Source organism: Idiotropiscis lumnitzeri, chromosome 3, assembly GCF_059441095.1.
Source record: "Idiotropiscis lumnitzeri isolate Australia: NSW breed Sydney's pygmy pipehorse chromosome 3, RoL_Ilum_1.0, whole genome shotgun sequence".
NCBI classification, from domain to species: Eukaryota; Metazoa; Chordata; class Actinopteri; order Syngnathiformes; family Syngnathidae; genus Idiotropiscis; species Idiotropiscis lumnitzeri.
This window is the reverse complement of record NC_142393.1, coordinates 18,397,793-18,423,605: the sequence shown is the minus strand read 5'-3', so window position 1 is coordinate 18,423,605 and position 25,813 is coordinate 18,397,793. Positions and strand designations below refer to the sequence as shown.

The window sequence follows — 25,813 nt, the reverse complement described above, 5'->3', positions numbered from 1 at the left end:
GAGTACATTTCTCGGCAACTTCCATTCTTATCAATATCACCCTTCGTCCCCTTGTGCCTCCCCTGGCCCCCCTTCAGGGCCCCTTGAAACATTTCTTAAAAGCTTTAGAAAGAGACACAATTTGTCATTCCGCTAACGCAAGATAAAATAAAAGTCGTTTAAAGCTGAAGCTGCGCGTTGTTTTTCTTTCACCTCCCTCAAGCCGCCAGTCTTTTACAGCGTTACATTACATCGGTTATTTGAAGAAGAGCTTAGTGAGCAGAGTGAAACACAAATAAGTCAATTTCCATACATGCATTTTCTTGTTACTGTCAATATGCAAAAGTGGTCCCCACTAGCAAGAGAGGCATAATGTACTGGAGGCAGGGGCATCAATAACTGAGCTGGAGACGAACACGCAAAAAGGAAGAGCATGGAGATAAGCTATATAAAACATTTACAACGCATTAAACACAAAAACGTCAAAAATATAAAGCTTGCACTTTGCTGGGGAGGCAGCCGCTCATTCATCTGTGAGGAGAAGAAAATAAAAAGCGTCCATCCCCAAGCAATGTGTATTTTATCTACAATTGCAAAGTTGTAATATCTGCTTACACACGGGCTTTTTCCTCCTGCCAGACTTCCATTACACACACATACACACACACACACACACCCCCACCCCCACACACACACAAAACACACAACAAGTCACCTAGCACTGGTCTAAGAAAATATATCCATTATTTTATTGGCTTCTAGTAAGGAAAAAAATACCACTGTCATTGTCATAGCAACCCAGGACAACTACTTTTAGTGATCACCTCCTTTGTGTTACTGTTCAAAGTTACTGTGCAGTGTTAAGACAATTTACAAATAAAAATCAAATGACAGGCTAACTTTAGTTATCTTGTCAACACGTGCAAGGTCATTTCTGTCAATTTGCATTTACTGTGACACACTTTTACGCTTCATTACAAAGGCTACAAGTTAAAATTGAGCTACAATTAAGATTTTTTTTATTTCAATTGGAAGTTATGGAAACTGAATTAATAATATTAATTTTTTCACATTCTTAAAAACCATATGTGAATATAAGCAACATGAAGCACTGTTTAATAAGACTTTGAACGTAATCTCTGATGACTTGTCAAAGCGTGTAGGAAAGTAGAGCGGGAGAATTGCTGAGGTACATTGCACTTTTTTATATTTATATTTAGCTTCAAACAACAACTTTTAAACAACCAATGTGAGTTTTGGAGAGTCATTTCTTTTTACCAACAATATTAAAATAAATATTAATATTAAATATTAAATGCAACACCTAAATGTGAAATGTTTTTTTAATTGATTTTTTTTCATCTTAATGTTAGATATCTAGATACATACTGCACATATACACAGACACAGACACCAAACTAATAAATTTCATCCTCAGCACAAGTCAACACAAAGCACGGTGTAATGTATATAATTTCTATTACTGTTTAGAGACAAAAAAATCATTCTCTTACACACTATCACTCATTGTCAACTTAACCCATACTGCCTGCACTGAAGTCCTGTAAAATCCACGACACCATCAGTGACTTTTCGGTGTTTGCATAGACAGCACGTCCCACGTGAGCTCCAGTGTAAAAACTGGCACCTCTTGATTTCCGCTTAAGTTCAAGCTTCATTTGGCAGATTGTGCTATGCCATGCTTAGTGTTCTGGTGGACTGCAGACCCAGCACACGGGTGGAGTTTTCTTTCTTTTAGTATTTTCACAGACTCCAGAATGTTGCAAAAGACAGTTTGTGCCGTGGAAGTGAACACAACTGACTTTCTTCCCGGCCAATAGAAGCGACTTGTACGTTTACATGACATCACTGCAGGCAGCATGCATTCAGTTCCCGCTGAATGAATCGTCTCCCATTACTACATGCCCAGAATACTTCACTGGGGAGGTGCCCATGAGGCATCCCCCAATGAGACGCTTAAGCCACCTCATCTGACTCCTCTCAATGTGGAGGAGCAGCGGCTCGAGTTTGATCCCTTCCCGAATGATCAAACATCTCAAATTAGTTCTAAGGCAACCCTGCGGTGGAACCGCATTTCAGCCGCATGTATCCTTAATCTTATTCTTTCAACCACGACTCAGATTGCGTGACCAGAGGTTAGGGTGAGAATGTAGATTGACCGATACATTGAAAGCTTTGCCTTTTGGTTCACTGCAGACACTGCACTGATCCGTATGTCGATCTCCTGCCCCGTTCGTCCCTCAATTGTGAGCAAGAAGCCCCAAAAAAATTAACTCCCCCAGGAGCAGGATCTCATACCTGGCCCGAAGAGACAACTCCAGCCTTTAAGGAAAGAGGACCAACAGCCCCAAATAACAAGTTGCTGTTTCTGGTTCCAACTGCTTGACATTTGGCAACAAACCTCTCCAGACGCTGTTGGAAATTGCAGTTTGATAAAGCCATTGAACCACAGCATCTGCAAAATGCAGAGACATAATACTGAGGTCACTAAACCAGACCCACTCAATGCCTCGGCAGCTACTCGAAATTCCGTCCGTAAAGGTAATGAACAGAATACGTGACACAGGCCCAACTATTCCTGCAAATGAATCCAACCTACTGGCACTGCAAATCAAACTCTGACACACTTCTAGGACCGAATAGCCCGTATCAACAGGTACCCCATACTCATGGAGCACCCTCCACGGGACACAGTCCAAGTCCACAAAGCACATGTAGACTGATCTTGATGAACTCCCATAAAAACTAAAGCTGCTGAGGGTGAAGACCTGGCCAGAACTAAAAGCACATTAATCCTCCTGAGTCTGAGATTGGACTTCCTGTGAGGTGTGGTATGCCCCTGGATGGGGAACAAACCCTCTAGCCCCCCTTTCATAAAAAGTGGGATTACAACGCTGGACTGAGAGGTACTGCCCCTGGTGTCCAAGCAATGCTGCAGAGGTGTGTCAACCGTACATAATAGTTGTAGAAGAAGAAGAGATGGAGTAGTGGTGGTGGTAAAAGAGCTTGAGTTTAGGAGGCCTCCCCTAAAAGCTGTCACTATACACCTCCTGCGGGCCCATTGGTACACCGCATAACACATGTTCCTCCCTGCTGACAGCCTGCGAGAGCAGAAGAGGCCGAGTAGATTTGTGGTGAGGTGTTCTGTTGCTTCTGTTGCATTTTCTCCCACTGGTTTGACATTCAAGATTGCTCAATTATGTATGAACGGCAAGCAATATCCTTTACCATCAGGCCCCAATGTAACATATTTCATTTTCAAGGGCTACGCAGCACAGTCAGACCCTCTGCGTAATTATGACTTATTAAAAAGGAATATTATCAGTGGATCTGTGGACTAGTCCTTTTGTCCAGATGGAGGTGTGTATTGGTTACATGGCTTGCTTTGGAGAACAGGAAAAGACCCCTGTTGTTCGACTATCATATTTTATTTGGGGGGCAAAAAATGTCCATCATTAGACTTGTGTGCTTATGTTTTTATTTAGCTCAAGGGTGCTTTTTTTAGGAGCTCCAGCAATCTCTTTTCTAGACCACTTATTCGATTCAACTAAAGTCTATCGCCGCTGACCGCCGACAAAAGAAGGACCGCACCGTTTTTGAGCAACTTTCAGGAAAAATCATAAAACTTGTTACGATAGATTCCAAGCACTTTCGTGACTAGTTTTTGCTCCCAACACACAGTCTCATAATGAGAAAACACAGTTCAACAGAGAAAAGACATCTCAAACAACATGTTTACCCTTCACACAACATGGTGGAATTAAAAATGGATGAGCACTCCATCCATTATTTCAACCTCCAAATGGCAAAATCTGTAAAAACCTCTGAGTATCCGTCTGGGTGAAAATAAATAAATCACACATGCACTTCAGCCTTTCCTGCTCTTTTTCTGTGCGGGATATGGTGTCGTGTTTGTGGAAGGCGTCGGAGGCATCCTGCCCTTGAAAACACTAGCAGCTTCCTTAACATATATAAATAAACCAAGAGTTTTCAATTAGCGTTCACGTCTTTACTGTTAATTCAAATGATTTTGTCACATTTGCAGGCCAGTGCATATAATATTTAGTCCACTTTCAGACATCCAGGCGCCACAATTCCCAGCTGAATTTTCCCTATCTGAAGTATTCTAATTTGTGAACACTGTGATGTCAGAAACAATTTTGCTGTAAACTTGCTAATTATATGCAACATCAATGCGATGTGGAGGGGAAACCGTTAAAAATTTAGCATCACAAGACAAATGGAAGAAATGCGTGCTGAAACAAGGAAAAGAAGCACTAACATTTGCAGCTTTTCCATGAATAACGCATGAATTTCCCCGCTTCGCCGCGACTCTTTCAGACGGGCGGCGGTGTCAGTCGTGTTTTTATCCCAAATATGTGTTTATGACTTTTAACATGCGCCACTGCTGTTAGCATCCGCTCATTAAAGGAACTGTTGACTGCACGGGGCAATGTTCAATGAGCTGATTTCATTAGCGTCGTGCGTGTACAATGCTGCGAAAACAAGCACAGGCACACAAAAAAGTCTTAATTGAGGCAGTGAATATTTTTTAAGATTACAAATTACAATTTATCCTCCTTTTTATGTTCCCCTCAATAATTAAATAAACTTCCTGTTGCATTGCGGGTCAACTTGACTCATTTTGTGGGTGTGATCACATGATGTGCGCAGGCTGAGCCCAAACTGGGATGTCAATTTCAGACAACCGTCATGTGACAGGAGAGGACAAAATGCCTGAGATGGAAAAAAAAATGTTTGTTGGTTTTTGTGGATTCAGGTTTTCTATTTGTTCACGTTCAAATCTAGGTCCATTGGTTTTTAATTACAATGGCCATTTTATATGTTTTTGTATTTTTAATGCAAGAGCTTCACAAAGTATATTGTTCGAAAACAAAAGCATCCAACTGTTTCACGTGCTTGCTGCGATTGCACTTGCCCTATAAAAGTGCAAAGGAGCTTGATAAACTGTTGGTAGCATCAAGTTGACAGCCACGAACATGACCCGCCCTCCTCACTCTGGTAACCAAGACTGACAATGCCGGCTCATCACTCCATCAACAAACAAGTTTGCTTCCATTCTGACCCATTCTTTACGGCTCCTTTTAAACCCTAATTGTGTTCCTAATCATTAGGTGTTGTAAAGTCTATTGAACCCTGGTAAACCTACATTTACCAAGCTGGAACAGTTCATGAAATAGTATTTTAATTAGCTCTTCTCTTTAGGGTGGCACTGAAGCTGAAGGGGTCCTGGTTATGTTTTGGCTTTGTGGTTGACTGAAGGGTGCACATCCAGTGTTGTGAGGTAAAACTGAAATATCTTAATTAAGACGTGCTGTTGCACCATTGTTTATCACCACCCAACCCAACCACGTAAGCGAGCAGTAAAGGAATAGTGACCACAAAACAAATAAGTATCAGAAAATACATATATATATATATATATATATATATATATATATATATATATATATATATATATATATATATATATATATATATATATATACATAAGTGTATGTGCGTGTGTGTGCGTGTGTATCACAAAAATAAAATATTGATATCGAAAGAAGCTTTAATCTGAATTTGACCAGTCTTTGCAAATGTATTCGTGCATCGCCACCCAGTTGTTGGGCATTATCTTTGGGGATTAAAGTTACTTAGCTAAGAGCACATTGAGCATGCCTATTTTTCCGCATGTAACAATGTAGTTCTTTCATTAGATAATAAAATTGAAATTTCTTTCGGTATTTATTTTTTTTTTTCTAAGTCCAGACCATTTTTCAAGCATGAGTGATTGAAAGTGGTAGTGCTCAAAGTGCATGTGTGTGTGCGAGCGTGCGTGTGCCTGTGGGGGTGCCTGTGTGTGTGTGTGTTGTTCTTGTACTGTATAATGCAGTCTTTGGCGGGCTCTCTCTTTGTATTAGAAACATTAGTACGGAAATGTGCAGCAAGTTAAAAATGCTCAAGTGAAAAAACACGGAATGTATTAAATTAATGGTCTCTTTTGCCTCAGGGCAGTAATGAAAAGGGACCCCCAATGAGTTCATTTTTCACGGCGTTGGTTATGCATTCAACACTCTAATTGAATTTCAATGTAACTTTTACAAAGTCTTTATTACCCTGACGCTTGATGTAAATTACATGTGATATAGCGTGGGACTGTCAGCCATTAAGTAATTTAATTGTGACATGCACTTACCACACACCTTGTGCTTTTATGCAGATTCCTTGTCATCTAAAGTGTCACTTTCTTCTACGCAAAGAAATAGAGTTGCACTATGAGGAGTGAGGACAGTAAAGAAGAAGAGCTCCTAAAAAGGAATAATAATTGCTCTCGGAGGTGGGGGAGGCAGGCAGTGTGGAAGGATAGTTCTCCTACAGCATAGACACGAGGATGTTTGCAAATGATAACACTGAGTATATATGGATTTAACAGATTAATCATGTGCGGAAGCAACTCACATATCCTCTAGCAAATCAAATGTCAAAAGCAACCCTTTGCACAAATTACAGCAGAAGTGGGGGTGCTTGGGTGTCCTGTAAATAACTCCACCTATTCTCATGCAGAATGCGAGATGAGTCCGTTTTGGGACTCCATCTTGTGTTTCTATTTCATGTGTGCTGGAAATAAACACAAAAACAGCACTTCCCTTTTCCTTTAACATTAAGGCCACTTGAAGAACAAAAAGGTCTTTAAAAACATACACAGAGTAAAAACATAAATCTTCATTTCTGAGTAATACAATAAGTGTGTATGGAAAGAAGCGGTTTGAATGGTGAGGCTGATTTGACCTGATCATTAGCGAGGGGAAGGCCGCTTGACCTAATATTTCCTCTGTTGTTTGGTCAGGAAAACAGGGCGTTATTGTAAAAGGGCCGTAAAGATAAATAAGCCCGCTGTTTCCATGGCAAAGACACAAACACTGGCCACTTAAGACAAAAGCGCTCAAGACAATAAATCCAACACTGTCACTTTTGTTTGGTTTTCTCTTTTTCTTTTTTTTTTTTTAGACAAATATGCCTGCAAAACAAGAGCCCATTTTTTCCACACTTGAGAACATGAAAAATAAAATGTGAGCTTTTTGTCTTTCTGAACAGGACATGATATTTCTTATTTTCCAGTGTCGAGTGTGATATTAGAGAATAACTGACACCATATTTTTGACTAAGGTTCAGGAAACTCCTTGTACAGCTGTACACATGTTTTTCTAGCCGCCCAAAGAAAGGCTATTGTTTTTAAATTCCAAAGAATGCTTTGCCCAGTGTTGAAATTTAAGTGAAAATCCATCCCCGTCTTTTTTTTTTTCAGGCTGCACAATTGAAGCGAACATGTACCTTTGCCTTATTCATGAGGTCACCAAAAGTTCAGCTCATTACATCAACTCTGGGTTCAAAATGTCATTAAGGTTTAATATCATACATGTGTACATTAACATAAAAAGGGAAGCTGGGATAAATTAAAAAAAAAAAAAAAAAAAAAAAAAAGCTCAAGCTTTTCATCAGTGTGAGAAACGTGTCCCTCCAACGGTGCTGCTGCACGTTCTCCTCGTCAGGGGAGGCGAGCCTCATCAGCGGCGGGGTCGGGCAGCCGGCGTTATCGTCGGCGTACGAGAGCAAACACGGGAGTCTTTGGAGCGCCTCATCTTAGCCACCCAGATTACTTGCCTTTAAGAAACCTGACGACACCACTAATCCCAAGTAGCGCTTTATCTTGACAGTTTGCGCCACTTTGTTTGCCTTTTCTGTGAAGCTGATATATGAAAAAGCTGAAACCGAAAATGGCATGTGATTACCATCCAATTGCTAACAATCACCGGGTCTTCGCCCGTCTGTGCGTATTGCAGTACGTAGGGAGGCCTAAGGAGGCTGCTCGCTGTTAGGGTGTTACTACTGAAGTACTAGTTAGCACAGAGCTCGTTGACATCATCTTCATCAACAACAACAACTATAAAAACAACAACAAACAGGAATTGATGGCGAGGGTTTATTATGCAGTTTAATTGCTCCTCATCTAGAGTATCTGACAGTTGCGGTTAATGAGAGAGGGAGAGGAGGAACATGCTGTTGGCAGCCAGCTTCACAGCACAACACAAAAGTTTGTGTGCGTGTTTGTGTGTGTGGGTGTGTGTGCTCATGTTTGTGTTATATTTAGTTTTTTTGTATGCCTTGTATTTTGCACTATTCATTTTGTCCATTTGATTTTATTATTGACAGGTGAGATCAACACGTAAGATACCAAGTGGACAATATCATCTCTATCTACCTCTGTTAATTGTATCTGTCGCTGTTCCTGCATACATGACCTTTGCATATTTCTTTGTGAGTTTCTAAAAGCTGTAAATGAAAGATATATATATATATGTATATATATATATATATATATATATATATATATATATATATATAATATCTGCCTAATGAAAGGTACTAACGCTCAGGTTTGGTCAGAACTATAAGTAAGGCATTCCTTCAAGAATAGGTTCACTATTGTGGTTTGAGTTTGCAGTGTATTGTAGCATACTTGAGAGCTGTCTCCAAAAATTTTACATCTCAAGTCCTTTTCCAAATACACTTAATTCAAAACACCAAATGTGCCCTGGTGGGATGCAGTCATGCTCATAAAAGTGTTCATTGCACCAAATGTGATCATTTAAACTTAAGTCAAAACAGACACAGCAGTCCTCACCATAAGGCAGTTAGAAGTCATGTCAGCTGCTAACAAAAGATGAGAACAAGAAAAAAGGAGAAAATTACAATATTATTTTGTTATATCATTGCTATAAATCCAACCATCTTTAACACTTATCATGACATATTCTTATGAGCGCTCTTTGAAAGGTAAAGGAAGTGTCTCTGTTTCCAAAACATCCTGTCTTTGCCTGTCTTTGGAAACGCATGGCCTGCATGATTGTGTGTTTCCACAAGAAACCACACGTACATCTCCACTTCTGTCTTGTGCCGTGAAGCTCGCTGCCAAAGCATACAACACATGTGACACAGCTGTGGATGACCTGTGACTGAAGAACCTTACATTTATTTCCCTGGGCTTGCAGCGTCCTGTCTTGAGATCTGCTCTCTGTTGTTTTTGCATTTCACTTATACACACACACTACGAGCAGGTGAATGAACATAATATTATTTTCACTCAATACGCTTACACTTTAAAGGCTTTACACTGGCTCACAGTCAGCTGTCAAATAGATTTTAAAAATCTGATACTGGCCCATAAATCACTGAATGGTTTGGGTTCGGAATACATTAAATATTATATCAAATGCTAATTGAATATAAACCCAGCAGCGCGATGAGGTCTGCAAACTCAATCAATTAGTAGAGCTCAGGTTTTAAAGCAAACATGATGAAGCGGCATTCAACTGTTATGCTGTACGCAAGTGCAATAAGGTGTCAACAGAAGTCAGCCCTAAGTGTAAATGCTTTTAAATTTAGGTTGCAAACTATGCTTTTAGTTCCCCTCATACCTTTGATAAAGGTCTTTTAAACATTTAAAATCTATTTCACTCTCAGTAATTTTAGAAAGCTAGTTGTTGTTTCTTTATTTTGCTTTCGCCTTTTTTCTCTTTTTTTTGTAAATGTGATTTAACTTTATTGTTACCAATGTATGTTTATTTATTAAATATTAGTAAGCAACTGCTGTTGTTTTTGTTTTGTTTTTTGCTTTGCCTTTGATTTTTTTAGCTGTTTGCTTGCAAATGACTTTAGGTTTCCTTGTGTATGATATGTGCAGAGTGCTATATAAATAAAACTGCCTTTTTTGCATACCTCCCCTGCAGCATCAAAATGTTTCTTCAGACATCATTTTGGGTACAGACAGCTCCTGTATTATAATGTACGCAACTGCCAAAAACGTATTCTATGTGTTTTAAATACTTGTTTAATAAAGTAGATTATGATACTGATCATTAACTGTCACTGAATTGGACATCTGCATTCAACTCATCGCAGTAACAGTAACTGGGGAGTTCGATGCTCCAGGGAATTGCCCTTTGTGCCCCACATGTGTGAGTGTGGTTTCACATGGAAACACACAATGACAGGCCACGTACAGTCGTCCAAAATCAAGCAAAGACAGGATATCTCTAAAATTGGGCCTCTTCCTTATTTTTTTTTCATGTGGGCTGCTGCAAGCCTGGCACAGATCCAGAGACCTCCCTGACATTGTCACGCACACACATTCAAGGTGTAGCAGAGGAGCACTGGGACCAGGAGAGCTGTTGAGGAGATGCTTTGGCAAGACAGAAAACGTTGGGGGTGGGGGGGGAAGCAAAGTTGTTTGTGACGACATTTTTTCAGTGATAGTCATCAGGCACGGACTCATACAAAATCGTGCGTAGAAACACACACCACCCCAACCACCATCAGACGCTTGCAGTCCCATTCATAAATTTCTCTAAGGATATTTCTGAAAAGGAGGGCCAGCCCGCCCCTTTTACTACTCCGGCTGAGCGGGCCCATGTGGGAACAATTAGGCTTGGAGGCAAGTTTGGCAAAGGTCCGTAGCAACAGCTGCAGATGTTTTTATTTACCTTTTGCTCTGCTGCTGGATAATGTCATGAGCACATCTGCTACTGTGCAACGTAACTGCGGTTACATGCGTGGTTGACCCATAATTCTGTAATTACCCACCAAGTAAGATGAAGAGGCCCAGCAACCACTCAAAGCCGCACGTAGCCGTCCTCCCCCTCGTCCTCGCTGTGGCCCTCCAGTGGCGTGAAGCGCCGTCTACTGTGCCAAAAGCCAAAAGCCTGCCGCTGAGAGGCACACACGAGCGGGACAACAGAGGACAAGAGAGAGGGCTAAACATATCCTCAGCAGCAACTGACTGCCTTTTGTTGTCGCCACTCGCCATTAGTCGATAGTTGCTTAATTGCACAAACAATCAACTGCCTTTGATTTGAAATGATCTGAGATAAAAAAAATAAAATAAAAATCCGATTATAATCTGTGTCTGCAGTTGCAATGGGTTGTCTGCGGGTTTGCAGTGACATTTAAATTCAGACACTATTGTATTTAACTCAAGCAAATTAATAGAACCAAATAAAATAATGAATAAAACGTTTTTTTTAATTAAAACATACCTCGTTAAAAATTCCTGTTGTGCCTCATCGGTGTCTGTGTTATGTTGGCTGCCTGCTGTTGTACCGGCGGCCTGTTGGTGATCTCAAAGTGTATGAAGTTGGGGATGTCCCATAAAAAGCAGAGAAGAAAAAGAACACTTCCAGAGACGCTAGACCAGGTTGTACGCCTCCATTGGTGCGGCATCTGTGTCGTGGCGGCAACCTCGAAAACCTGTTGATGGACACCAGCGCTGAGGGATGCTGTCAAGCTGAAGAAGGAGTCCTATCAAACCTTTTGGCCTGTAGGGTTCCGGAGGCAGCTGATGGGTGCCGTTCAACCGTTTACTCTGGGGGTGATCTTGTGCAGAGTGCTCCGGCACCATAGGGTTTCAGACGCCCGAGTGCGGGCAGTTTGATTCCTCCTGTACGACCAGTGTCAGAGTTTGGTCCTCATTGTTGGCAGTAAATCGGACTCATTTTCCAGTCAGCAGAATCAGCCAAGGCTGCCCTTTCTCACAGACTCTGTTTAACTTTTATGAAGATCATTTTTAGGCGTATGTGAGGTGTTGAGGGTGTCCTGTTTGGTGGTCTCAGTAGTACATCTCTACTTTTGGAGGTGGTACTGCTGGAGAGGTCCGCAGCCGAGTGTGAAGCGCTTGAGATGAAAGTCAGCACCTCCATGAGATCCGGTCCCAAGTGGAGGAGTAAAAATATCTTGGGGTCTTGTTATGAGTGAGCGGAGGCTGGATCGGTGCAGCATTTGCAGTGATGCGGACCCTGTATCGGTCTGTCGTGGCAAAGAGGGAGCTGAGCCAGGAGGTGAAGCTCTCGATTTACTGTTCGTTCTACATTTCTACCCTCACCTATATGGTCACGAGCTGTGGGTTGTGACCGAAAGAATAAGATCCAAGCAGCCGAAATGAGTTTCCTCCGGAGCGTGTCCGGGCTCTCCTTTAGAGATAAGGTGAAAAGTTTGGCCATCCGGGAGGGGCTCAGCGTTGAGCCGTTGCTCCTCCACAGTGAGAGAAGCCAGATGAGGTGGCTTGGGCTTCTTGGGAGAAGGTCCTGAGAATAAGCCAAGACACGTTGGAGAGACTATGTCTGCTGGCTGGCTAAGGAATGCTTTGGGAATCCCCAGGAGGAGCTGGACCATATAGCTGCCAAGAGGAAAGTCTGGGATCCCCTGCTTAGGCTCCTGCCCACAAAACACGACCTTGGCTAAGCGGAAGAGAATGGAAGGATGGATGATTAAAGTTTCTACTGACCAGTATGAGGCTGCCAAATTATACAATGTATAATGTCATGAGAAAAGTAGTGTTTGAATTATTAACACAATGTGATTGAGTCTGTTATTGTAACAGCTCCAATTAAAATTCTCACATCGACGTAGCTCCGCGAATCCCTTGAATCGTCACTAAATGAGTCTGAAGTGGCCTTATGCCGTCACTTTGAACAACTCTTAATCCCAAAAAATTTGCAGTCTTGGTTCTTATAAATCCGATAATGATGCGCTCTCTTCGGCTACAAGTAGATAGGAGGGCGGTTTGTGGTGTCTACGGCAAAACCAATATCTGTTCGCCAAACAGGGATCGCTTCGCCACATCAGTGGCTGTGACACATTCCGAGAACACATGAGGCTCTGTAGAGCCAAACACCCACCTTTCCCGTAAGCACGAGCGGAACCTTTTCTGAGCTGGATCAACTTGCAAATTATAAGTGACACAATATATGCATCCACAGACAATATTATAGGCTTCCAGTCAAACCTCTGCAGATGGCGAAAGTCAGCAAAGTTTTTCTGCCGCGAGGGCGAGATTGAGTGGCCGACTGCCACGCATTGAAGATCAAATCTCCATCGCGCCAGCTGATGAGTACAACCCAGTTCAATGCAGGGCCCTTTGTTGAACGATAACGTGTGTGTGGGGGGTCGTGTGTGTATGTGCATGCGCGTGTAGGTGTGCATGTGTGCACAAATATGCAGGTACGTGTGCGTGTGTTTTTTTGCGTGTGTGTGTGTGTGTGTGTGTGCGAGTATGTGCATGAATTGGAAATTCTGAAAGATTGTATTGTTAAGAGTCCTTCTATATCAGGTGTGGACAAACGTTTTGATTGGTGGGCCACAATCGGTTCTAAAATTTGATAGAGTGCCGGACCAGAAGCAGATGGATGGAGAGTTTTGGTAACCTCACCTCTTCGGAGAAAAAAAATACATTTAATTTTAAACGCAAAACACAAGCATTACAACAAAATATCTGTCTTTGACACACCGCAGTATTTAGAACATAAAACATTAACAAGGTTTATTCTTTTTTTTTTTCAAGTCCGGTGGGCCGAATTAAAAATTTAATGGGTCTCATGTGGCCTACGGGCCGTAGTTTGCCCACACCTGTTCTATATGGTAACCTCAAAGCGGACAAATCAAAAAATGAATTGTTTGTAATGATGAGTAATTAATAGCACTGACAATGAAGACCATATATGGATCACTTCACAGAAGTAGTGTGTGTGAGTAGGATGTGTGTACGTGTATGTGCGCGTGTTTGTCAGTGTGCGCGTGGGTGTGTGTGCGTGCGTGGGGGTGTGTGGGTGTGTGTGTTGTGTGTGCTGGGGGGATAGGGGAGCACCACGCTTAGCATCTCCCAGATGTGCAAACCATATGTTGTGACTGAAATTAAAACAAAATAGGAACACTGGAACATGAAAGGGATTTTTAACTTTGTAAAGAAAGTTAACAGTCTCTACAGATAGGGTGATGGCCGAGAAGACGCCACATGAAAGAAGCGCGGATGTTGCTGTGCTTTTTGAACCTCTTATTCCTATTTCCTGCTCATAAGTTCACTGAGCAGATGGGGACCAAAGACACAAGGAAGTTTAGATTTTCTGCCTCACGGACCATTGTATATGATGCATGTAAGTGCGTAACACTGCAGTGTTATCATTTACAGATGCTTGAGTGCACACCAGGAGGTCACAACAACAATGGGGAAGGGGGCCTCACAAGGACAGAGCTTCCACCATTCTTGCATTAACTTCCGACAGTTTGTGGATAATACTTGTATTTCTACATTTTCAGTATTTATAAGAGAATGCAAATAACGCATCGATTAATGACAATTGCAAAAAAGCATATTCCTCTCCAATGAATTTTTGATTTTCACAGTACACAGGAAAGCTATTCGTGAAGAGTGAGTTCAGCAAAAGTTAGTGAATTACGTATTTTAAGGGAAAACACATTAAACTTGTTAAGTGGGTATGTAACGGGGGGGGGGGGAGCTCCCAGTGGAATGTTCCGGTCCAATCCAGGTTTCTGAAAACAAATACAATAGTGCCCTCTGTTGTTGTGTTACGATATTGCAACAAGTCCACGGAACTGAAACGTTGGCCATTCTGAATCGCTGCCATTTATTTGCTTGTGGTTATGAGAGGCTGGGGCGCTGCCAGGGATTTTGGGTCCCATGGAACGCCAATGCTTAATTTTCTATTCGTATTAACGTTAAATAAAACGAAAAATAAATAAATATTGATAACTTACAACAAATAATGCTGTCATGTATCTGAAGTCCATTTACCTTGAATTAAAAAAATGTAAAAGAGAGCGACACTGCCAACTATTGTAGTGGTTACTCAATTACACTTCATTGTAGTATGGTAAAAGTAAAAAAATAAAATAAAATAAAATAATGTTCCCCGGGGTGGCCCTACACACGCCCTGCTGGCATCGCACCAAAGAAATAAATTTGAATTAGGAAAAGTGTACATGCTTTATACAATTGATTTTTCAGAGAAAGTGGGAATCATCAGAGCTCATGTTTTTATTGCTTTTTTGGAAAATACTGAACTTTCCCAACAAGCAAATCATGGACATGAGAGGTGAAAGTGTGTGTGGTAATGACGTCACCGAATTAGGTTATTATGGTACTTACATAGCGAAATGTTCAATAAAAAACTACAATTACACAGCGCCCAATCAGATTCTGTGATCCATTTCACAACGGGTCAAAACAGCTGTTATACTTTTGCACTTTTACTTAAGCATATCCCTCTTGGTCAACTAAGCCACATCCAACATGGCGACTGTGACGTCGTACAATTCCGCATTAATGCGGTTTTCTACGTCTATTGTAACCTTGCAAAATTCCAGCATCATCATTCGGATGACGTCAGCGTTGGCAGCCATTTTGTTAGCTAACTCCGGAGGTAGCCGGTGGCGCGTGTAGTTGCTAATTGCGTGTATTGTGCGTAGCAAAGCTTGTACTTCTGTTCCACCGTCGTAATTCGAAATTTTATTTGCACTCCAATCACAGTGATTCGACCGCAAGACTGCGTTTGTATTTGTCGACCGCGATTCCACAGCGAGAGTGGACGCTCATTCATTTTTTCAAACACTGACGAGTTTGCTAGCTTCGGTGGCTAGCCAGCTAACTTGTTTGTCGTCGTCAAAGGAGATAAGTGACGTCTTTCGTGGCCTCCCAGCTCAAGAAATTCCAACGTTTGAGTATTCACTGTTGTACGAGTGTCGACGTTAGGTAGTTTTGCGTTTTAATTTGCTTCAGGGGGAGCAAATTCGAGCAGCGAACTCAAGCACATTCTTTTGCGTGCGTAGCTTCCTCGTAGCGAGGTAGCGCCAAGAGCCTTCAAGCTGGCTACCGGCCTTTCAGAGAACATGTCCGAGTTGTACATTCGGGTGGCCGAAGATGAGAACGAGGAGCCGATGGAGATCCCGTCGGAGGACGACGGCACGGTTTTGCTGTCGTCGGTTGCGGCCCAGTTTCCAGGGGCATGCGGACTCCGCTACAGAAACCCGGAGTCCCAGTGCATGCGCGGAGTTCGGCTTGTGGAGGGCGTCCTGCACGCACCAGAGAGTGACTGGGGAAACCTGGTCTACGTGGTCAACTACCCTAAAGGTAAGGCCACGTCCATTAACCAATAGTACTGCGTTTTATTGTACTATGTAAAGACGGGCCCTTATTTACTACCAACGTTAACTTCAGAATAAACTGTCATGAAGCTAATGTATTGTGACTACACTTTTCTGAACTATCCCTGTCATTTCTTTACATTTGCTGTTTTTGTGTTCAGGCTCACGTAATATTGTAATGTGTAAACATTGCTCTGACGTCAAGCAACTATGTCGGACTGAGGGGAAGCGCTTCATTTAGTCAGCCATTGCTTTGATTAATAGAGAAAGGGGCTTTGTTGTCATTTTAGCGCATTTACAGAAAGTTGTTTTGGGGTGGCTGGGTGTGAATTTGCGGTAGGTTTTTATCTGTTCCTCATGTTCTATCCGAGGGCTGCTCGATTATGAAAAAGAATTAATCACGATGATTATAGTAATTATTCACAATTATTTTTGGGGGTGAAACAAAACAAAAACATTTAAGTAAAAAAGGTGCAAACGTGTAACTTGAATAATATCATGGAATTAATGTAAAAGCACCAAATCTGAGGTGTATTTTAAATCAAAGACTCTTCTAATAACCTGCTCCATGAATATGATCTAAAAGGAGTTGGGCTTTTTTTTTTTAAGCAATTCTCCAAACTTCCATAGTACATTTAGTTCTGCCGACAAGCACCACACTCCAGCAGTGTTGGTTTGCAAGGCCCAGTGGTAACTTGATAATGGTGTTTTGTTCTGTGATGATGCGCTAAAGATGTACGGCAAATATTTGAAGTTGGCTTAGCAAAGGTTGGAGTAAATTAAACTGAGTTAAAATATTTAATTGTGTGAATTTCCCAAAAAAAAAAGATCTCAAGTTAATCCTATAATTTTGACAGCCCTTTTATATATGTGGTATTTTCTCTTGCAAATTGTCATATCCATCCGGCCGAAATATGGTGTATCGTTGCTATGTTAGGGGGTGCTGCAATGCCTCCCATGATCGCAAAGCTAAAATAGTTGACAACGGATCTAAGGTGTTTTCTGCTTGGCTGAAGACCGAGGGAATCCCCGTTTGAGACATCTCAAAGCGACGTCGGTTGGCTTGGTGTTAAAAATTCACTTTCGACGGCCTTCATTCTTTTTCATTACGGTAAGTTAAAAAATTAATTATAAAATCCACTTGTTGTCCCTCCATTAGTTGTCACATGCATGTTCTAATGGGTGTAGTTAAAATAAATGAAGAAATGCTCAGCTCTCACAAAGTACACGGTTACAAGCTGTAAAATTGTAATTGCAGAACTATGATGTCATGCATGTATGATGTATGTACAAGTATGAATGTGTGTGTTCATGTATATACTACTCATCGGTGTGCAGTATATGTAATTTTTGAGTGTCAGTATGTGTGATCCAGTATGCCTGTGTATTTTTGGTGAATGCATACGTTTTGGACTTAATGGCACTTGATGAATAATAGCTTAGGTAATGATGGAGGAGTAGGATGTAAATACCTTTTTGTTTTGTGTTATATTGCCAATCTATGTATGATGATGTTCAAGTTCATAACCTACGATTTTGTTGTCCTTGTAAAACCAGCATATACATGAGGGAATCACATCCAGTGGAGAGAGGAAGGTTCGTCGGAAAGATGCATCTCGGATGCAGGAGGAGCAGCAGCATGGTTTTTGTACTGGCAACGGAACAGTGGACCATCTCTACACCCCTGGCAGGGTTCTTAAGGATGCATCGGAGTCCACCCGACCAGTCTGTGTTGTGTGGCCTGAGACTAAATTTGCCAATGCAACCCATTGCCCACGATTCATATCGACAGAGCAACAGTGTCAAGGACTTATCATGACACCTTAAATGTTTTACATGCACGTATTACTCTTTGGTGCACTTGCTAGGGAGAGATGTGTTGCATGGCACTATGTCGTATCAGTTTGTGGAGAACTTGGGCCACTGCATAGCTGTAATTCTGGACTCTTGAAATAATAATACAAAACCATCAAATCTTAGAAGCTAAAGCTCAGTCATTTCCCACTACACACACAACACAACCATGAGGTTCCTTAATGGTGTTACACCACCGGGCTCCATTCCATTTATTTCCAAGCACGTCACTGAAATTAGTGGCATTTTAGACAAATTGCATCCAGGTGCTTTGGTGCCAACAGATGGTGGCTTTGCCATCATCTGTGCTTATGTAAAGATGCATTCGCAAGAGGACTCTGCCAGTTGGATGCAAGAGATGTGTGTAGCACATGGATCATTCCAGCCCAATGTTGTGCAACACCTTTCTGTATCAGATTTCATTTGTATGAAATATATATATTTTTTATAAACCATGTTTGCATCGTTTCTGCCTTTTTACTAAACTTTTTTTAATGTAAAAATGAGGATCAGATAAGGTTGGGAAAGTAAACTATAAAAAAAAAAATCATAGAAAATATCAGTATTGCAGCAGCAGTGCACAATTTATGGCTTTACAGGTTAGTGTAAACCTCCCAATGTAAAAATATTGCATGGATACTGCAAACATACAGGACTATCGCTTGAACTTATTTAGAAAAACGAAAATAACCAACAACAATCTCAAAATATGTCAATTCTGTTGCAAAAGTACATGACACCTTTATAGCTTCATAGTCCACGTTAGCTTGAAAATGTAAACTTATGATCATCCATTAATAAAGAATATTGACAGCCAAGTCGCCCTGATCGCTGGGTCACATTTAAGCCTCGCACAACATAAATGGAATCCGTGAAACAGCTATCACCTGCAATGCTTCTAGTTCCTCAGGTTGTCGATACAAGCTGTCATGCACTATAGCTTTGCTTTACCCTGTGCAATACTTTCCTTTACTTTTGCGTAACTTTGGGTAATCACCTGCCCAATTTTTATTTATTTTTTAAATCCAGCGCACACAAAAAGAGGTCCGCTTATGTCGTCATATCGCAGCATAGCAATCCAAACCATTCACAATGTGCATTATTGCAAGGTATCAGTCTCTGGCTTCGTGGTCAAGCTTGTCCTTATCTAAATTCCCACCACTGTGTTGCTTTTTAACATGTTTTTTGACTTACAGAAAAATCTGACTATTACGGCGCAGTGCACAAGCCCTATTGTACCGTTGGCACTAGCCATCTAGTGGAAAAGCATTTAAGTGTTCTGCCTGTCACTATTCATCATTGTCTTAAAGAGGCATTATTTGTAGTAAAAGCATATATTTAAGATGAGTTAAGTGAAATTGTTTTTTTTTTTTTTTTATTTTGGCGCGCGCATTTATGTGTTCCAGCACACTGATTTGGAATCTCTGGTCTAGAAACAGCCTTAACATTAGTACTCTTATACAATACCAATAATAATATAACGAGGTGGCATTTACCTTTTGTCTCTTAATGGTGTCGCTCTTATAAAAGCTAAGAACAATTGATTGTTTAAAAATAGCCTTTGGCGACATTTGTGTCATATTTTATATCCTAACTATACATGAATGTTCAAAATGCCCTTTAACTGACTGACAGCTATTACTTGCATCGAGGCAAAATTGTTGATGCACATCGTATATATTGCAGTTGTCTAATGTACATTTGTTATTCAACAGTCCAAAAAGCAGACATTTTCTTCACGCTAGGTTATCTTCTCAGCAACACATCTTTCTTCTTCTACAGATAACAAAAGAAAGATGGAGGAAATAGATGCCGCCTCAGCTGTCAAAGTCAAAAGGGGTTATCAGAAGACATCAGACCTTATTGTCCTCGGCCTGCCGTGGAAAACCACAGAACAAGACCTGAAAGAATATTTCACCACCTTTGGCGAAGTCATCATGGTACAGGTAAGTGTAGCCCATCCAACTTGATGCAATATGTGCATCACTGTGCAGAGGTCTGACGCAACAAAGTTGCCTTAATGACCATTTTCACTGCAGTTTGTCACAATAAAACAACAGTACAACACATTCGCTATGCAGGATTACATCAAAAGTACAAAACCCATTTCTAGGGAAAATCCCCTTTAAATGTTGTCAGAAGGAGCCGACACAGGAATTTCCCACCAAGTTTACCACCCTGCCAGTAACTGGAGCGATCATCCTTCAGGATTGCAATGCAGGGTCGCCTCCATTAGGCCTTTTTGGGTGACCATGAGCTATGTTGTGGTGGCCCTGCCAGAACTGCCACTGGCCCTGTATATTCATAGCTTAACACCCCACCTCGTAAAGTTGAACCCTGCAACTTTTAATGTGATGTGGTTAATTTATGAATGGTTACTGACAAGCTTCTCACCGTCAACAGATTTGTCCATAGTCTCTTTACATCTGACCAATGGAACTGTTAGTCTGCCCTCATATTGAAAACCCGTGTGAGGGCAAAGCAGGTTGCCTGAAAAGAAAAATGCGTGCGTCTGTATGCGTAGTGTTGCATGGCTGTTTAAGGAACGTTTGCACGTCAATTTTGATCTCCATGTGGAAATGGCTGTGTCTGTATACTAGGGCTGAACCGGTTCTTGTTTTGGGATCAAAATTGCCATCTCTGACGATGCGATTTCGAGATCATCAAAGCTGCGTTTTTTGTTTTTGTTTTTTTTTTAAAGGGTTCTTGTGCCCCATGCTCGCAAAGCAGGTCACAGTAATCATCGCGTACTGATTGGGGGGTTGGGGTTTTGTCACTTGTAATTTATTTTGCCGCTGCTTGAATGCTAGGCACCAGGCTATCTTTACCCGCTGCAGTACGGACATGATTTGTTCGATATGCAAGTCTGTGCGTATCACCAGTTAAGAGCTGCGTGATGCGGATCAGCTCCACTGTGGTGACAAACAACCCCACTAACAAGTAGCGTTTTAATCGGGTGAACGAAGAGATGTGTGCTAATTGCTAAATTGTAATTCAGAGTCTGCAAAGACCCAACATAATGCTTAGGTGTGCACTCGACTTTTAACAAAAGTCTCTCTAGAACCGCGTTAGGGTGGCAAGCCAGCAGTTATGACCAAAAATGTTCTATTACAATCAATGCGTATCTAGACACAAAAGATGACGGCTACATTAGCAATTTAGCAGACGCTCTCTGACGGAACGCGTAAACGGCTGACGGCATCACGACGAAGAGCTGAATGTCAAATGTATATTTAATATTTGTAATTCATAAATAATATTTGCACTATTTGGACCTCAGAGTACTGAGTTTTGAGGTCTCCGCGATAATAGGTTTCAAAATTATATATTTTAATCAATTTAGCTTTACTAAGGCACAATGGTTTTATTGACATAAAGTGACATTTATTTACAAAGACCATGTGCATTTGTACAAATTGTAAAATATTTTGGGGTTTAAGAAAATCAATTTTCATATGCACAAGTATTTTATAAAAACTTGAGAAAGAACTGCCCACCTCACAAACCTCTTTAGTGTCTTTGCATTATTACAGTAATAGCTAATACCATTAAAACAATAAAATGGCGTTTGTACAATGTACACTGTACATTATGAAGAAAATTGCAAATAAATACCAAATTGCAAAAATCTCATAACAAGGAGCTGGGTGGAGCCTCCATTATTATTCTATTCATTTGTTAAAAAAATATAACAATGCGTAGTTATTTTAGCAGTTCTCAAACAGCATATAAGTGGGCTGCCTAAGATTTTAGCCCTGTGTTGCATTTTAATTGTGGCTGATGGAAAATTCTGGTTTTGATATTACCAATGAGCAACTTTCTCTCTATTCCAGATCAAGAGGGATGCTAACACAGGCAACTCCAAAGGATTTGGCTTTGTGCGTTTCACTGAATATGAAACCCAGGTTAAAGTGATTTCTCAGAGACACATGATAGACGGACGATGGTGCGACTGCAAGCTCCCTAATTCAAAGGTATCATTAAAAATTCAAATAAATGTGCGAATGTCATGAATGGGCTTGATTGCGTGTGCGTGTGAATGGACCGACAGACATGTTTACAATTTGTGTATGTAAATGGACGGACAGGTGTTTACTTGATTTTTGTATTCGCGTTTGCTGGCCGGTCAGGCGTTCCCCGATGAACCCATGCGGAGTCGTAAAATCTTTGTGGGCCGCTGCACAGAGGACATGACCCCTGATGAGCTACGGCAGTACTTCATGCAGTACGGAGAAGTCACAGACGTCTTTATCCCTAAGCCCTTCCGGGCGTTCGCCTTTGTCACGTTCGCAGACGACCAGGTATGGCTGACCGTCCGGAGCAAGCAAGCTTTTTTCGAATGGCCGACGTGACGCCCTCGCTGGTTTTCTCCACAGGTGGCCCAGGCCCTGTGCGGAGAGGACCTAATCATCAAGGGCGTCAGTGTGCACATCTCCAACGCCGAGCCCAAACACAATAATAGTAGGCAAATGATGGAGCGAGGGCGCTTTGGGGCTGGCGGCTTCAGTCAGGCGTACGGGGCTAGTCGCGGTGGGCTGGGTGCGGGCGGCGGTGGGAAGGGCGGGGTCAACTTCAGCGCCCTGGGCTTAAATCCGGCTATGGTGGCGGCCGCCCAGGCGGCGCTGCAGAGCAGCTGGGGCATGATGGGCATGCTGGCCAACCAGCAGGGGATGAGCACGGCGGCGGGGGGCACGGCCGCCACCACCCGGGATCAGACGTACGGCTCCACCAGCACCAGTTACAGCAGCCCCACCACGGCCAGCCTGGGCTGGCCCGCCGGCACTAACTCGGCCTCGGGCAGCGGCTTCAGCTCGGGCTTTGGTGCCTCCATGGAGACCAAGTCTTCCAACTGGGGCATGTAAATACGTAGGCGGCAGTTGCGTTGATAACTTAGGCCAGGGCTCGGTTCCCGTCGTCAAATTAGGAAAAGCATTTAGTTGGAGGTTTTTGTCAGTTTAGCGTGACACTCGGAGACTGTACTGAAATTTCAAAGTTGCCCAGCCCTGGTCTAGGCTCATCTGGTAAGTACTATAAGAAAAACATATAAAAAAAAAAAAAAAAACACTGCCTTTTTTTGTTAATGAATCGTCATGTGTGTGAGTGACACTAGTTATGAGTGGGTTTAGTTAGCTGCTTTTCACAAAGTGACGTGCATGCGGCGTTGTTTGTAAGCGTGCGCGAGTATCACTAGACCGCCAGTCCCTCTCAAGTGGGCTTGATATCATTGTGTTGTGTATGCAGTGCATTTCCATTTCTTTTCTTCTTTTTTTTTTTTTTTTTTTTTTTTTTTTTTCCCCCCTGACCTCATTTGATGGAAACGCCTTGCCAACCGTCTCTCCTGCAGTTAACCAACTGTTTCGCGCGCTCCCGGGAGGAAGCGCCTCACTGGCGGCAATGTTCTACAGATCTCAGTATCACGTGTAAACGCTTTGCCATCAACACCACACAAGCTTCACTCTGCATTTACTGTGCTCCACGGTGGGTGTCACCTTCTCATTCCTCCTCTTTTGTCGTGGACTTCTTGTCTGAGATCGATGAGTGGGAATTGATGTGGAGCGCGAACGAGTGCAACGTGAACGAAAAGCACGAGTGGGCAGAGACTGCTTGTTTTTTTTGTTGGCTTTTTTCATTTTTCTTTTTGGAAAGGACAAATGACAATGCCTGCGAGAGTTGGAGGAAGCTGTGGCTTTGTACGAGTGTGCGTGTGTCATCCCAAAGACATCATTTGCCAGCCCATGTAGTCGTTTTAGAACACAGTCAGAGTGCTAAGACTATTTGTAATCTTCCTTTCCTCTCGATGTCCAATTCAATGTGAATTGTGTGTCTGCTTGTGTGCTTTTCTTTTCTGTTACCTAGCACCCTCTGTGTGTGGAAATTCGACTGCTGCTGTTTGAGCGTCTGGAAGTGTGCTGACATGGCAAATGTTTGATCTGGTCCTATTGAAAGTTTGAGTTTTGAATGAGGGTTTTCTTCCCCCTTTATGTTTTGTGAATTGAAACTGAAATAAAAGGAGAATTTGACTAGGTATAATGCACTCTTCACAGTGACTTATTTTCCCCTGGTCCATTAATTGAACTGCCAACGCTTTAATTTACATGTATAGGGACCCTCGGACACGGAACATCGGAACCAGGAGTCACTCACGGGGGGGAGTTGAAGACCGCGGGAGAACCCACAATGGAATTTCTACACGAATGCCTTAAATCCAGGAAAGGATCTTCATCCCACCCGCGAGGAACCGTGGACCCTCCCATCTTTAGTTGCCCTCTCGTCACTGACATCTTCCAAAACCTGTCTGGTCATTCATTAGTAGGAAGAAGTCAGTATTTGTTTTTGTTTCATTGCACAGTGCAGTTGGTGCGCACAAGCTGAGCGTGTGAAAGCAGCTTATGGACAACGGACATCTTTTAGTCTTGTGGCAAAAAAAAAAAAAAGTTTTGGAGTTGTTCACCTGTCGCCTGTCATTGGAGATGAAAATCAGAATTATTTTTACAACACTTAGACCTCCGTTTATTCTAAGCCCACATCTATTGCGTCAATCTTAATTTTTGATACCTAGCCGCCTTTTTTTTGCTCGGGTGGCTTTGATGCCCATGTTGCTGATTTCTTTGTAAACGTCCATGTCAATTTCCTTTGAAATGGATTGCTTAATGTTTGTTTGCGAAGACTACAAATTCAAGATGGAAATGTTCCCTTCCAGAGATTAAAAATCAAACCAATAATACTTGCTTTATTTCTTTTGCTTTTTTACGGTCCTGGTGGTGCGCACTTATGTGGAAAATTGCATTGATTCTAGATTTATATATAAATATATATATTTTAATTTTTTTTAAAGTAATTATAACGTTTACTTTTGACGTTTTTTCCCCTTAAAAAATTCCAGATTTGGGGAAGAAAACTGTTACATTGGCGACACCTGGCGGACAATCAAAACTTAAGTGTCCATTTCTAAATGAGCGCGGATATTACTGTTTAATGTTTGACGAACGTCTTCAAGACGTTTTCTCGGCTTTTTTAATTCGGAGGGATTTTTATTTATTGTTTTTTGCTTAATAAAGGAGACTGACTGAGATTTCGGCTTGTCGAGACCAAACCAATTCTATCGGTGCAGATTGGTCAGTAATTTGTAAACAAAAAATATATATTTTTTTTTTTTATATAGCACCCACGGATCGGACCTATGGAATACATTTGGGGAGAGATGAGCAATTTACCAATTGTGACAAAGGTTTTTGACCTGATGCCAGCATTTTGTTGCTTGTGTAGCATGGCAGCCAAGTACGGTCCACGTACTTCATTGTTCAATCCATCCTCCGAGAATTTACATTATCCATGTATTTGTATTGGATTATTAATTTAGCAGACCCTCCTCCCCCACTAAAATATCTTTTTTTAATTCATTTCTCTTACTGATTTGTGATTTAAATGGTCCCTTCCAAAAACTCCGTAATGACAAGGTCAATTCCATTGTTTTTGTTTTTTTACTCAAGACAGTTTTCGTTTCAGATCAAAAGATTAATTTGAGACAGAAGTCCATCTTTTATTTCCTTGTTTTTATTTACGTCTAAGAGTTAAACGTCTTAGGGTATATTTTTGTTTGAAGCCAGCCACTTTTCAAGTGAGCTAAAGTACTGGAACATGTGACTGATGGGTGTTTACAGGTGCTCAGGTGTTGCCTCTGAGATTGTTTTTGACTGGAATGTATCTGTGAAAACTGAATTTGCTATTAAGCAAATATGGAGACCAGTCTTTGGGAGAAATTCAAAAAATGTTGATGCTGAGTGCAGAGGGCCAGATCGATCAGAGCTATCGCACAGACATGATAGGCATAGGCGATGTAAAAATTTGGAATAGTCCTGAAAAAGAAAAACTCCTGATGTACTGAGCAACAGACATGGAACAGATCGGCCAACTGTATCAAGCGCAGTAGCCGTCAGAAACATTGAGTGCTATGAAGAAACAC

General features: G+C 41.7%; 1 protein-coding gene across 2 annotated transcripts; it reads left to right on the top strand.

Annotated features, from left to right (window-relative positions):
* Nucleotides 1–15,231: 15,231 nt before the first annotated feature.
* tardbpa (TAR DNA binding protein a) lies at nucleotides 15,232–23,880 on the top strand. Of its 2 annotated transcripts, none has more exons than XM_088290160.1 (5): nucleotides 15,232–15,982; nucleotides 19,633–19,796; nucleotides 21,684–21,824; nucleotides 21,981–22,151; nucleotides 22,227–23,880. In XM_088290160.1, the coding sequence occupies exons 1-5, from the start codon at nucleotides 15,742–15,744 to the stop codon at nucleotides 22,710–22,712; spliced, it is 1,203 nt and encodes a 400-aa protein (XP_088146286.1). In that variant the 5' UTR covers nucleotides 15,232–15,741; the 3' UTR covers nucleotides 22,713–23,880. The 2 variants fall into 2 exon arrangements, with proteins under 2 accessions (XP_088146286.1, XP_088146285.1); XM_088290159.1 differs by having other exon boundaries at nucleotides 15,233–15,982; nucleotides 21,684–21,825; nucleotides 21,973–22,151.
* The last annotated feature ends 1,933 nt before the right edge of the window (nucleotides 23,881–25,813 follow it).